The sequence below is a fragment of the Seriola lalandi genome, unplaced genomic scaffold (assembly GCF_002814215.2).
Source record: "Seriola lalandi dorsalis isolate HSWRI2012SDOR001 ecotype SW California unplaced genomic scaffold, Sedor1 jcf7180002054690, whole genome shotgun sequence".
In the NCBI taxonomy this organism is placed as follows: Eukaryota; Metazoa; Chordata; class Actinopteri; order Carangiformes; family Carangidae; genus Seriola; species Seriola lalandi.
This window is the reverse complement of record NW_019525243.1, coordinates 793,881-809,429: the sequence shown is the minus strand read 5'-3', so window position 1 is coordinate 809,429 and position 15,549 is coordinate 793,881. Positions and strand designations below refer to the sequence as shown.

At 39.6% G+C, this 15,549-nt stretch overlaps 1 protein-coding gene across 2 annotated transcripts in view; it reads right to left on the bottom strand.

Moving 5' to 3' along the window:
- Positions 1 to 315: 315 nt before the first annotated feature.
- The window catches only part of cyth3b (cytohesin 3b), a 40,304-nt gene continuing 25,070 nt past the window's right edge, over positions 316 to 15,549 (bottom strand). For both annotated transcript variants that reach the window (XM_023423262.2, XM_023423261.2), the window contains exons 4-13: positions 15,383 to 15,449; positions 15,130 to 15,248; positions 14,594 to 14,674; positions 13,711 to 13,823; positions 12,367 to 12,515; positions 11,641 to 11,752; positions 8,292 to 8,368; positions 7,269 to 7,340; positions 6,971 to 7,125; positions 316 to 3,403 (exon numbers count right to left, since the gene is read on the bottom strand). In XM_023423262.2, the coding sequence (XP_023279030.1) occupies positions 3,331 to 3,403; positions 6,971 to 7,125; positions 7,269 to 7,340; positions 8,292 to 8,368; positions 11,641 to 11,752; positions 12,367 to 12,515; positions 13,711 to 13,823; positions 14,594 to 14,674; positions 15,130 to 15,248; positions 15,383 to 15,449 (1,018 nt within the window). In that variant the 3' untranslated portion in view covers positions 316 to 3,330. The remainder of the gene's footprint in view (positions 3,404 to 6,970; positions 7,126 to 7,268; positions 7,341 to 8,291; positions 8,369 to 11,640; positions 11,753 to 12,366; positions 12,516 to 13,710; positions 13,824 to 14,593; positions 14,675 to 15,129; positions 15,249 to 15,382; positions 15,450 to 15,549) is intronic.

Below are 15,549 nucleotides of genomic sequence, written 5' to 3'. Positions count from 1 at the left end.
TACGTTTGCATATAACACCAGTAGAGGGAGCTCTCTCCTCAGTCATTCTGCTCCACATCTTCTCTCCCAGTTAGATTTCTCTCAGGGACCCAAGATGTTTTCCTTTACCTTTTCTGTTCTACTTCACTTGCTGTTATTTTTACCATGTATTCAACTAGGTAGAATTATACACTAGGTGTCTGTGTGATGAAGGATGATATCATACATATTCAAAAAAGCCTGTGACAGAGTCTGTGTAATTCATTTATGATAGCTAATTACTTATGCAAATATGTAGAGACCAGCATCAATAATGAATACACGATACATCTGCTGTAAGCTTTATGTATACTTTATGTAGATACACGTAATGTACAACGTGACCAATAGCTTTTACAGAGAATATAAAAGTTAATGTAACTATAAGCCCACACAGGGCGGTAGAAGATAATATTCTGCCCTGACCACAAGGCTTTCATTTTATTTTACAATCACATAGAAAACTACTGGTGTTTATAGTTTTTGACATCATCATCAATATTATAATCATCATTATCATCATCATCACCATCATCACTGATATTACTTCACTAGAATCATCATTATTAAATTCAAACATCATTTTCACTGTAATCGTTATCATCATCGTCATAAATACAACCATATTTCTCACTCATCAGTCATGGCTTTTTAACAGCATCATCACAGTTATTGATCAATATTATATATTGTTATTATATATTTACTTATGATTATGTTTAAGGCTTTTGTAAAGAAGACCCCAAACTTCAGCTGATGCAAATTTCTGCCTGACGGCTCAAGCAATGTTACACAGAGTGTGCATACTACAACAAAGAGACCAGAAACCTATACATTATATATACATACATAACTTAAGCATACATTGTTTAACATTTACAGGTAGTACTAAACCATTTCACAAATGAAAATAAATACAAAATGATAGGTGGTTATTATATAGTTTTTTAAAGAGTAACACAAAAGCAAGCAAGTATCTTTAGGATTACAAACCAAATGCAAACAGGATCACAACAATACATCGACCTTCACTGACATAGGCCATAGACAAGAAAAGAAAAAAAAGAAAAGCTTAATCGGACTGGTACCCTATAGGGCCATTGCACAGCTATAAATAAAACTTACCCATTAGACTGAGAAGACTCTCTATAATGAAAGTGATTCTAAAGTTATAATCCTTAAGATTTTCATGAAATCAAACCCAATTTTTGATACTAATTATGGTTGCTATTATTTATGGTTTGAATTTCAGCTGCAGTAATCATTCAAAGTATTTACATTCTGTATTATCTCTCTAAATATTGCTTAATTCGTAGTGGCGGAGTTCACCATCCCCCCACTGGATTTGAACTGCCCTCAAAAGCACAAGGGATTCGCAGGAAACAATAGATTTTTGTCATCCATTATTAAGGTATGGTCACATTGTACCACCGTCCTACGAATATTTGCTCCATTTTCCATTCACTTCTATTGAGGCCCATGCAACAGATAAATTTGCAGGTCAGAGTTCATCTTTGTTCAGCTTTTCAACACGTGGTTGTGCTCAATTGACCACTAGAAAACACTGCTGCATTGGAGAAGTTAATTATTTCAGCGTGTTTCTTCAACATGCACGTTTCTTTCAATACATTATCATCAGACTACAATTCGGTAATGTTGCTCTCATACACCATTTATGGTTTGTGATTGCTCTGATCAATATTTATTTATTATCCACTAGAAATACTGTTGAGTGAAAATGCGACGTGACTGTATCTTTTCCATTTTTAATTTCATAGCTCTATTAAGTTGCTGCCAATATAAATCCAACATTTCCTACTGCTGCTGCTTTACATTAAAAGCATTCAACTGGCAAAACACAAGGCTTTTATCGTGAAGCAGCCAAAGGACACGTATTTGTCACAGAGATTATTGCTGACAGTGATCGGTTACCATAAATGCATCTACAAAACAAGATAACATCTTTTTTAGCTTTTTTTAATTTTTTTTTTGTCAGCATATCGTTTTTCATTTTTGCGTTGGTGTTAGAGCAAAATGGATCAGCCACAGTGAGCTGTTAGATGTAGAGCTGCAGGAGACTTCTCAATAATAATAAGGTAACCAACTCCAATTACTCCTGCTGTGTGGAATAGTACTCAAGCCACAAGCAGCATGAAATCAGATCAGACTTGTTTGTTAAAATGTGAGTTTAGTTGGCTGCACTGTAATCATATAAACCAGTTGCTCCTCTGTTGTGTTTCTGACAAAGTAGATGTTAAGCAAGTGTGCAGCCAAATCAACTGGGGCCGAAATCTTAAGGATTACAACTTCAAAGTCCAAAAAGTAAGTTTCATCTCAAGCCTTGGCAAAAGCACCTTTACTAATCAACTAAAATAAAAAAGTATGCACATTTCAAAATTCTCTGCTCCACACAAATAAATGAAATCAGTCCAGCTGACTCAAGACTGTAATGCTTTGTTAGGAACCTAAATGTAAGCCAGCGCTGTTTTCTGAGGTTACTCTGAGCAGGGCTTCAGCCATGGCACCTGGAGAGAAGAATTCAGCACCAGAGTGAGATGATAACATGGTTCAGGTGAGGTTATACAGCGCTTGTTCATCCACCACCTCCCAAACACTTCTCTCTGTCCGTCTATCTCTTCCTCCTTCCCGAAATATTTCTATTCACCCTTACATTTCAACAGTCGTGCCCCATTTGGCTGACCACACATCTGAACTCTGATTTTGAATTACTATGACTTTTTCATAAAGCACAGTGGAGGGAACACTTCTATCACTTAATGCATGCACACTGCAGAAGCTGTGTGCACTGACAGCATGCACACTGCTGCATATGCTGCATTTACACACACACACACACACACACACACACACACACACACACCCACATAATGGTCTATAATAACCCACATGCAAATGCATGTGCACCTGAAACATGGCAGTTGTGCTTTAGGGAGACCTAGAAACATGTTATGACTATGAGAGGGGGAGGTAGGGGGTGTGCATGAGATGGAGGAGAAACAAACTGATTGGTTGGTTGTTCATGTGCTGCTCCATGCCAGAATCAAGTCCACATATCTGAGTTTCCTGGAGCTCTGCTGTCCCCCTCAGTAGTGTTTGATGTCTCTCCAACAAGTGCACAGACTTTGTGGACAGTCCAGGAGAGAGACTGAGGTTTGTCTTCGGGGGTTGAAGTCTTTTCTGAGGGTGACAGTCACGTCTGTGTTGAACCAGCTTTGTAGTATGTAGTTTATGTGTTCATGAACTGAAGGAGAAAAGGATGGGGTGGGGTGGGGTTGAGAAGATTGTCCCTCTTCACTTCTTATTAGCGATGCGTCTCTTCCTGGTGGCCAGCATGTCGTAGAAGGGGTCTCTGCTAATGCTGGCCCTGGAGAAGAAGCCAATCAAAGGACAGCAATTAAATAAATAATAATGCCACATGAGAGGAGGGTCTCCAGCATCTTTGATATGGAAATGTAGGCACATTTATACGAACCCCTGCCTTAACTAGATCAAAAAAAAGAAAAAAAGTTTGTGCAATGACCTAGTTTGGTTTCCATGGTTTCTGAAGAGGACCCCCCCACCCCCAAGTTTTTTGTTGGTACTCTGGTTTGCTGGAACCTCTTGCCGATTCCCTCCTCCAAAACTCTGCCAAATATGTAGTAAAACATACAATCACACAGTCTCCCTCACGCTATTCTGCAGGTTTATAGGTCTGACGGAGGGTGAACAATGGTGCTCAAGATTATCGACTCTTGCGTATTCTCCTGCTCCAGTTTCTCTTAGAGCGTTGGAAAGGCAGCGTACAATGAGAGCGAGTGACTCAGGAAGCCATTTGGGCTCTACTGAGGAGCCCAGTTTCACGGCTGCTAAATCCTGTTAGCACCAGCACAAAGCAAGAAGAGGCTCAACCCCCCACTGCGGATATCTCTGATTCCCTTTACAACGGCACACGCTGAAGAATGAGTCTGTATACGATGACTATCCCCCTCTTTCATTCCACTTATTGTCATTTTCAACAACCCAATTTCATGAAACAAAAACTCCAGTGTGGAGTGATCGAATCCTGGCAAGGCTGCCATGACTAACATGATATAACATTCCCTCCATTTGTGTCCTTAAAAATATGTAAAAACCTAATACATTCAATGGAACTGAAAATATAAAAATATGTACTCTTCTCCTTAAGTATAGCATGAATTCATTAATTCAGAGACAACAGCACATTTTACATTTTAAGTTGACCCAATTGGTCAAGCATTATCTAGGTCTGTGTGTTTCTGACTCAAGATAAGCAGATAGAGCGGTTCTTCTATGATCACCTCCTTTAGAAGAGAGCGGAAATCATCATTTCCATAAAAAGCCTTTTATCTCCCCAGACCCCCAGTCCTCTTGGACCCCTCTGGTGAAGCGCAAGCTGCGGCTTGTTAGCCATGTGGCTGTGAATGCATCAGCCCAGTTTAGAGTTGCCTCTCCTGGATAGGTTTGCTGGGTTTACTGGCTCACCCCCTGGGTGCTATAAGCAATGACTAATCCCACATCATTTCCCAAGTGAATACTGTTTTTTTTTTGTTTTTTGTTTTTTTTTTTTTGGGGGGGGCACTGCATTAGATTACAGTATACAAGTGTACTGTTCTGCTGAGCCAACTGTATTTGACATTGCACCAGCTTCTGCCGAATATAGAGCATCCAGCATTTAGGTCACCAACAGCAAGGTTATTATTACTGTGAGATCTATGTATGGCATCTGTCAGAAAAACAAAATTTGATTGTCTGTTTTACTGTCAATTAAATATTATAGTGGCACCCTCAATATTGATTTAGGTATGTTTAAAACCCATACCAGTATATTTTCTGGCGCTCTTCTTCAGCCTTGATCTTATAGTCCACAGGCTGGACAAGACTCAAAATCACAAAATCTACAATGTCTGTGGTTAATATATCAATATGAAATCACTGTTGAGTACCAGCTTTCTCATGAAGTCAAACACCCACCACAAGTAAGTGGACATCTAATTCTGGTCCATATTCTCATTTAGTCTTTAAGAACCTTCAAGATGATAGTTGGACAGTTTGGGAAATACGATTATTCACTTTCTTGCCAAGAGTTAGATGAGAACATTGATACCACTCTCATGTGGACCATGAAAATATGCAAAACTAATTTAATGCATATATATAACATTTGCTGTTTTTTAAATATATTATGCAGACATGAAATTAAGTGAAATAAAATAAAATAAAATCATCTGACACATGAACAATTAGAAGAAGTACTGTGTTGAATACCTCAGATGATATACAGATAAACATGGTACCAGAAACTGCTGTAAACAGTAAGGATAACTGAAATTAACACATTTAAATATTAGTTGAAGCCAATGAATGTGTCTTCTTATATTGTGTGGAGGCCATTTATGGGAGTTATACATTAAAGTGTGATGAGTAATACAGGAACAACCAAGGACAAATCTACATAGATTATTGTATGCTGTATTGAGTGGTTGGACGTCCGTTTTAGATGCGTTTTGATAAAAAACATCAGCATAGTCAAAAAATGGCCATACAAGTTATGATGCAAGTTTCTTCTTTACACTAAGCGTAAAACTGTTTCTGGACTGAAACAGAGCACTGGTTCCAAAATTAACTTTGCATTTTATATGATCGATGTGATGTTTAAACGTGAGTTCAGTGTTAAACCAAAGTACTTAATTTGATCAACTCTGTGCAGACTAGTACTATCATTACATGTGATTATTAAACTATTAGATTTTGTTTTAAGGCTCTTTCCAGTAGTCTAATAGTTTATTACAAAGGAGCCAGTTTTGTATGGTATTGAAATCAGATTGAAGAGCAGTTTGCATTTGAAATAAGTGAAGTTTAGAAGTATTTATGACAGTGTCATCTGCATATAGTTGGACAGAAGAATTGGAACATGTTGATGGCAGATCATTAAAATAAATTGTGGACCCAGCGTTGAACCCTGTGGTACACCTCTTTGTAGATCAAATGAGTCAGACAGCAATACTACGGTTTGCGACACCAGAAATAAACAAATTAGTTTTTGGCAGATAACTTTAAAATATTCCAGTGAGATAACCTATTAAATTAAAGAGTTACATATATGAAGCCAAGGATGTGGCAGCCATCAGCGAATAGGGAATCTTAACAAAGCAAAAACTGGAGGCTCTGCTTCGGCTCTCCAGATCCTGGATGTGGTCCATCAGGTATGTATTATCTATAGTCAGTTCCTTGGTCTGAACCTGGAGATCTTGTAAACTGTCCTCATTTGCCCCGATTCGTTGTTCTAGTGAAGAGACGTGTTCTCCGAGAGTATCAAGGGACATCTGGATGCTGCTCAGTTTTGTTTGGATCGGGTCCACCTTTGAATCCAGATGAGTGAGCATATCAGTCTTGATCTGTTGTATGCCATCCCATAAAGCTTGTAGGGAGATGTGGTTCTGTTGATCCAATGCCATTGTTGTTCTGATCAATATCCAGTCGTTGTGCCATGAATCAGTATATTTTGTCGAGCTACAGGTGAAAGTGCAGACAGGCCCATGTTGCACTCATTCACACTGCAGCCATCTTGATGAGATTACTAGGTTTGATATGATCTTAAAGAGTACATTCTGGACATTCATTCAAACCAGCTGTTAGTCTGTTTGAGCCTTGGCAGAGATCAACTGACCTATTCAAAATCAATTACATACTTTTTTGCACAATTTTCATGTTCCATGTTTAGGTGCTTGCCCTTTGACTATAATGCTAAAGGAATAGGTTCTTCATTTTGGAACATGTTTATTTGCTTACTTGCTGAGATTTAGACGAAAAGATTGATACCACTCTCATGTCTGTATCGTAAATGTGAAGCTAAAGCCAGCAGTCAGTTAGCTTAGTTTAGAATAAAGAATCGGGGGGAGTTATGTGCCATTATGATTGAAAGGAGTCTTACTTGATGGATTTAATCCACTCTTCCTTCTCCTCTGGCGTGGGAGCTGATATCCTGTACACCACATGGTTCCCCTCGACAACACGCCCATCTGCCTCCGTCTTGCAGGCTTTGATCACCTGGCCCTTATGATTGGGGTTGTAGAGCTCAAAACAGTTCTAGAGAAGGAACAAAGGACGGGGCATCAGTGATGTGCAGCTGTCAGATAATTAGACAACCTAATTAGTCAACATGTAATAAACACTGTAACCGAGGGGAAAAAGAAACTTGACATGTGATCTAAAAATGAAGCAACACTCACAGGTTTCCTGGGCTCCTCCACCTCCCTGATGCTGAGATTCTCCAGTGGGATGATCCCACGAGGCTCCTTGTCCTAAAGGAGAGAGGGATGAGAACGAGAAACATGAGAAGCCGAAAAACAACCAACTTAATACAAGGAAAACAAGAAAGAATATACAATAAAGTAGGAAAAGCAAAGAAATAGGCAAGAAGAGGAAAGAGGGAGGAAAAAGAAAAAGGGGGAAGTGCAGTGTGTTAAAGGATTACACAAGATGAAAATGAGAAGGGAAGAAAGAGGGAAATGAGGATAAAATCCACTGTGACATGTTTTGCTAGCATGGAAATCAACCTTGGTCCCCCCCTCCCTCCCCTGTTAACAGAGCAGATAATGTGTGTGCGGAGCAGTCAGACCAGAGGACGGGACATAATGATAGTGTCCTCAAAGATAATACCAGGGTAGAGAGAGGACAGTGCTGATGTAGCAGCTAGCAGGGACACAGAGGCACTGATAAAAATTGACAAGCACGCACAAATAAACGTAGTCTTAGAGTAAGAGGCACAGATGGACAACCACAAGCACACGTGGACACTCAACAAATAAGATGAATATATATTTGGGGATCACCCAGGTCTTCTTGAGGTAACAGATAACCTCCTATATGTGCCAATGTGGGTACAAATAAAGACTACAAAGCAAGACACCTTAAGTCAGTTAAGTTAACTTGCATTTTCTGAAAAGTGCAAATAAAAAATGACATAAAACCATACAGGCTATGACAATTTTAAGATCTACTGTTAAGATACTGTTTTGTATTATCCTCAATCTTAAATTTGGTTGTTAAATTTGTTAATCCCAGAATTTGTTGTAGCAAACCCAAACCCTGCATTTTCAATTACATCAAAATGAACAGAGACTATTTTCATTTCATTTAGTGTCTGAGGTGCTCCAAGCAGCCACTTCAGGTCAGTTCTGTAGACACACAAACGCACATACTTGCAAAGAGGCACTTCATCAATCAAATCATCATCTTGGCATGATACTCACTGTTGTGTACTCGAAGTAGTAGAGGCAGTTGTCTGTCAGAATGAACCACCTTCTCTTCCAGGTTTTCACTCGGCCCCCTGACAGGAAGAGAAAGAGGAGAAAGGAAGTGACACAAAGGCCACAGTGACAGACTAGCTGTCTCCCATCAGGAAAAACAGCAGGGATGTGACACTCATTAATGACGCCGGCCCACATCCACTTTGTTTTCTTACTCTTGAGAAAATTATAATGATATTATATTGTGGTACCATATGAATATTTGCTGCCAAGTCAGAACTCCTTTCTTCAGAGAAATGACTCAGTGGAAAAAGACCATGCATGCATTTTACATTATTAATTCTAGACATTTGTTTGTCAGTTCATTGCTGTAATTCAATTTCCTGAGTAAGAAAGGCTGCTTGTCATCAACCACATGATAGCATCATGTGACAATTAGACTCATCCATAAATACTTAATGCTCAATGAAGAACATGCCAATGAAAGGTTGATTAGTATGTTTGTCCGATTTTAAGTTTATGACAATCTAGATTTGAGTGTTACATGTGAAGTAAGTCTGATATTGACAATATATTGTATGTTCTTGTATTTCTTGTTATATTGTCTGATATAGGTTGGTTGTAGGTTTGCGCTTTTTAGCGGCTGAGAATTTTCTTATTAGCATCTATAGACTTATTATTTTAATTTTAGGCGTTTAAAAAGTTATAAAAGTCACCTCTAAAAACCCATATGAGATGCTTCTGGATTGCTTTTCTAGTAAAAAAAAAAAAGGTTACATTTATTCAAAAGCAAAAATGTAACACTATTTCAGAATCAATGTTCTGAACTTTGAGCGATTTTATCAAATCATTTTATCAGATCATTTACTGCACCTCATGTTTTGGTTTAATGCACTCCATTGCCACCAGTGTGGTGTAGCGGTTTAAATGTAAACATGTGATAAAGAGAATTCTACTTGGACTTTCTGAAAAATGCAGACCAGCCAGTTAGAAGAAAACTGAAGCAAACCAAGCATGTGATTAAAATCACCACTATCCCTCCCAACTTTGAGCTTAGTTAAATGATGACTCACACAACTGATAAATTATTACTGACTGTGCCTATTCATTTTTAAAAGGCAACAGGATAAAACCTCATTGGCTCCCAGGAGAAGGGAGCAAACAGCTCTTGATATGAACCTAACGTGGCACCAAAAGCACCCCTGAAGAAACACATGCAAACACACACATAAGCACAAAAACTTACACACATATACACACACACACACACACACACACACACACACACACACACACACACACACACACACACACACTCTCCGAACCCCGGAGCAAGTTCACCACCTCACGTGTTAACTTGTGCAAACTACATCCAAAAAAAGCAAAGACAGAGCGAGCGCAAATGTCCAACACGTTGGTTTGAAGCAGAATTCTGCCTCTGGCAGTGACTGCAGAGCCTCGTGTTGGAGGAAAACACCACTTTCTTCAGAGATGTGAACCGGGGACACTGAGGAAGCTCTCCTGGTGGGAGACGTGTGTACGGTGCGTGCATACAGGCTATGAGAACGGCATACTTAAAATGCATACACAAGCACAAGCACACAATTGCAGAGTCCAAACATGAAGACATGCACATGAGCATGCACAAGCAATTTCTGATAATTTCCCAAATATGTGTGTGTGTGTGTGTGTGTGTGTGTGTGTGTTTGTGTGTGTATGTGTGTGTGTGTGTGTGTGTGCTTTGACCTAAGACTCCTGATTAGTTCCTCTCTATACTAAGCATCCCTTAAGGTCACAATATTTTTTACTGCAGCATTTCCTTCCTGTTTTTGTGGCGCCTCACATCAGACTATATGGGCCACACATAATTACAAAAGCTCAGAGTTTCCTTACATTTCAATAGACTCTGGCTATTGAATTAACGTGGCCAAATTTCCGCTCGACATAGAGAGAGATATGCTAAAAAAGGCATTTATTCCTTCACATCCTCCAGGGTTTATTTTTAGAGAGTCAAATTAGAAATATTATAGTGAGAACTGGTGCGGGAAATGGCTCGAGGGAGAAACCGTACTAAAATGTAATCATGTTAGGTCTGTGAGCCACAATGGGGCTATTTGCATTCGTACTCACAGAGTTTGATGAGACTACAGAGACGTTACACGGAGTTGGAGGAATGTGCAGGTCAAAGCCAGGTGTGTGTGTGTGTGTGTGTGTGTAAATGTAGTAATAAACCAAATCACCTCCTGTGAGTTTGCCCTTTAACCTTTGACAAACAATATCCAGTATACTACACAGTTTTATGTTCAATAATAAATCAACCTAAAACTGCAAAGTTAATAATTAAAAGCACTCCAAAAAGGACTTAAATGAAAGGTGATAAGATGCTTTGGTATGTGAGGATTGCTGGAGTCGCATGAAAAAATGTCTTTTATGTGGTGTGAACTGCGGAGTGGTGGAGTGAGGTCCAAATCAAAAACACATGTAAACAAACAGAAACATGTGGCAAAATAGAGAGAGAAACAAGACCAATAACTGTATTACCTCACTGGGAAAGTATACAGATCCCTGGCACACACACACATGCCCACACACACAAACCCATACAGAAGAATTTACTAAGGTGTGTGTTCCTTCCAAAGTTACATTACAATACAGTCTAATGGTTTTCACAAGTCTTTGACCAGATGTGTAAACAATGCGTACGCACAAAACCACACATACACTGTTACTCACTTGAGCTTTACAGAAATGCCAAACATATGTTTGAGGAAATTCAGAAACATGGTTGCCATGTGGTTACATAGTTTGTCAACCAGAGGACAGAGAAGTTTATATTTCAACTGTAAAATGTCTCGCTCAGTAAGTATCTCAATAACAAGTCTTAGTCTGAATTTAAGAAAAACTGGATGTTTTCAAAAATGTTCATGTTGGTTTTTTGATTTTTTTTTTTTTTTAAACCCTCACATGTGGATATCAGCCATAAAAATCCAGTAGTGGTCAGCCTGTACATCTCATAAATAAACAAACATCTTATTTAAGATTGTATAATGAGAACGTGTGCACCAAACTAAAGACATAAGTCTTTAGTCCATTCAACCTCTTTCTAGACCTGCCTATCTTTAGCAGGATGTACATAAGTTTCACAGTGATTTGAGACTTATAAAACAGAACCATGTGTGTGAGAGCATTAGTGAACACGTTCCTCAATCTCCATCCTGCCATTTAAATTCTCACGCTGCTGTGAGAATAAAGCCACAGTTGTAGAGAGAAAAAATACGAGAGCAACCAAATAAAGTCATCCAGGATTTCTTGCATTCCCTCAGCAGGGGAATGTGCAGAGATGCTCACTAACCTAATTTGAGCAGCCAGCCCTCTCTGTCTGGGTTGAAGAACGTGTGTGTCAGGTCATTCCCATCATCCTCTGGGATCTTAAAGGGTTCGCTCTTGATGCTGTCGTATAGATTCTGCAGAGAGAAGTGGGGAAACATTGTTGAACAGAAAAGAAACTGGTTCACATTAACAGGACTCCAGATGAGCGCACACACACACACCATCTCCCTTCAAACATTCAACCCAGTCTTCAGATTAACGGTGCATTAAACACGACATTGACAGATTCTATTTCAGTGTCGGAAAGTGAGAGACAATGATTCACACCTCAACAACTTCAGGAGCTATGAGAGTCTTTAACAAAGTGTTTGTTTGTTTCATTTACATTAAGCCATGGGCGCTTTGGTACAGATGTCAGCCTACAGCATGTGGGTAGATCAACTTTGTTTTTATATCTTTTTCTTTGACAGATCACGAAACATCATTAGCATCAGTATCAAATCTCATGCTGCTGAGCTGCAATGTCTCAATTAGTGAGGCATGACTCCCCACTTTGCATAGTGGAAAAACTTACTGTAGGTCTACTATAAAGTCTCATTTGTGTGCTACATCATAAAAACAGCCGTACTTTATACTTTTAATAGTCAAAGTTGCATTGACATATTTTTTACCAACACAATGTATGAAACACACATTTCATCAGATACATTGGACAAACGTAACAAACTAATAAAGTCAAAGCTCTCACCCTGAGTAGCTCCTCTGGGAGGTCTCCCCCCTCATTGATCCCTCTGTTCATGGAGATGAAGCGCTCCACGGGGGGCTTGTCTCTGACGTTGGGATTGTGCAGGCTGGTGTTCAGCATAATGATGGCAAATGATAGGACATAGCAAGTGTCTGCGGAGGTAATTGCAAAGAGTGTAACTGAGAAACATAAAATACAGCACATGCCCGCATCTGTGTGTGTGTAAAAACATTTTTCTTGCTTCGGAGTTTATGGATTTGTGCGGAGATGATTAAAATTATTGATCTCCTAGTGTTGTATGAGTCTTTGATAAAATAATATCAAGATTCTAAGATCCAAATGAAATCTAAAATGTGAAAGGATATTATTTCAAAACAAGCAAAGGCCGTACAGTGGTGTGTACTCAGCTCATTTATTACAATGGTATTGATATAACACCACAAATGACTTGTGATTAATTTGACAGCAATCCATCAATAGATTTTCTTACCACCAAATTTAGGACTCTGTCTCATAAAAAACAGAATTTAATCAACAAAAAGCCTTATTTTCTGACACACACACACACACACACACACACACACACACACACACACACACACACATAGATGGCGCACTCCAAGGCCATGTTGCATTGAAGTCAGAGTGTCTCTCCAGTCAGTAACACACACAGACACACACACACTCCACATCATAACTCCTGGGAACCATCCTTTACCTCATCCATCCGCACACTAACTGCCCCAGTCAACATCCTCTGCGCTGTAATTTACGGCCCTTTGCGGACCAGTTCTGAGAGATGACCAATAACTAAGTCTGGGTGTGTCTCCACTGCGCCACATCAATATTCATGACCTGAGCTGTCACCTGTGTCCTCAGAGCTCCCTCAGTTAACACAGGGGCAGCAGACAATGCACACTAACCACCATTGACCTGTGATCAATTTCATTATCACTGCTGGAGACACGAATACTGATTACAGTGTGATTAGTGGGCAAGTTGCAAACTCCAGTGGAAAATGGAATGTCGTTCCAGTCAAGTTCAGACTGAGAATAAACCTTAAACACATTCTCTGAAAGTGGATGTCTCTGTAGTCAGACAGTGTTCATATTCTCCAGAGCTGTGGCCACATGCTAAAGATTTACATGTCTGTCTGATGAAGGAAGACAGACAGTCAGAGGCATTGATCTGAAGCTGAGGTGGTCTGGCTGGCCCATGTCATCTGTCCTGGATTGTCTGACTCAGTCTGACTCATATCTGCTGCAGTGTGTGTGTAGTGTGTGTGTGTGTGTGTGTGTGTGTGTGTGTGTGTGTGTGTGTGTGTGTGTGTGTGTGTTTGTGTAGTACCTGTGGACTGGAAGACGCCGGGATTGCATTGGCAGTACCTGGAGGCAAACGCCTCCATCATACGATCAATCTTCTGGGCTTCGCCGGGAAGTCTAAAGCTCCACAGAAATTGCCTGCAACAGCAGGAATGGAGAAGAAAAACATAATGACATGTCGTGAAATATTGATGCAAATGTATATAACAGTATATGGATATTCACATTAAATCATAAACCCTACAACATGTCTAAGAAGAGAAAGAACCAATAGATTAAATGAAGACAGCCTTACTTAGAGAGTTTTTAGACATTATAAATATTAAAAAAACACCACTGAGCAGTTTGTTTACAGTAAAATGAACAAGAGCCTTTTGCTCTTAAGAAAACACTCCTCAGAACAAACAGTACAAGGATGAGTAAAGGCTGGAACTCATCAGGCAAGTGTAGTTCTGGGATGTTTGCGGGGCTGTTTCTTTTATACTTGTGCAGATATTTTCTAGAGCATAGTCGGCCAATTTTACTTTATTATATTTTTTTATTAAAAAAAACAAATTAAAAAAAACACAGCATCTGACTCATGTCCATTCAGAGTGTTGGTGCGAAGAGTTTAACTTTGATACAGAGCAATGCAGTGTCATCTGTCAGTTCAATGCATTGGCCAATAGAATATGTGCAAGCCAGGCCAATATTTCTGGTAGATTACTTTGATATATCCTCGGTCAGTGTTATTCCACTGTTTACCTTGCAACTGTCAAGACAGACAAATACTGAAGCCATGATAACTTTCAAGAGACTCAAACTGGACGTTCTGGTCTGTGTTTCATCTTCTCATCAGTACCTTCAGGAACATACCAACTTTATTTTTTTTCTTTTAAACACAGTGTTGTTTTTGGTTGTTAACTCACCTTAAGGCTTGTACAAGGTTGAGGTCTGCAAACTCATGAAGCTCCACAAACGCTTGGAGGACCTTGATGTTAAAGTCATCCCTGGAGGCAAGGAGGGACACATGTCACACCTTTAACTACTGACACTCTTTCCAAACGGAAACAGACGCTGGACTGAAATCATCTGGACATAGGCTTCAGGGTACAGCTGCAGATTCACATATTTGTAGGTCAAGTTGGAGACTAAAATCCTGCGGCTATGTCACAGCACCAGTTTCCTGATAGACAGCCGCTGTCTTGGCCGAGCCAGGCAGCATGAAATCCCTGTTGTTTTAACAGTCCTATCCCCATTGATTTTCTTTTGATAACAACTACATGTCTGCTCTGTTATTTTACTGGCACTGTCTCCCATCGCTATTCTGCTCCATAAATCCAGACTACCAATTTCCTGGGGCTTCATGCCCACATCTGAGCACATACATTGCAGATCTGACATAGAGATGGGGAGAGGAAAAAGAAAGATGGAAGGAAAACAGAGGGAAAACTGGAGAGCTCACCGTTCTCCTAAGTAGTCCCCGATGACCGTTTTGTTGAGCCCCTCGCCTTTGTAGAGGAACTGTGAAATGTCCTCTGGGGTGTTCTGGAGAAGATCATTCTCCAAAAGAAACTGGATCCCCTGTTTAAAAAATAAGAGTAGAAACTTACACTCGAGTTACCTATTTTGGTCTGTTTTTACTATTTTAAATTTTAATTCAAGAAGCCAAATCAAATCATAAAAGCTTAATTCAACAGCAGCAGTTTTGGCCTGACCTTTTTAGGGTCCATGTTGAACTTCTTCCTCCCCATGGCGATCTGTTTGTTTCTTTGCGTGGTTTTGCTGCAGTAAAAAAAACAAAAAAACACAGGAACATCCATCACATGACAGTTAAGGGTGTGGTGTTGTCCCCAGGCTGCTGTGTTTGTTCAGTAGGCCAGTT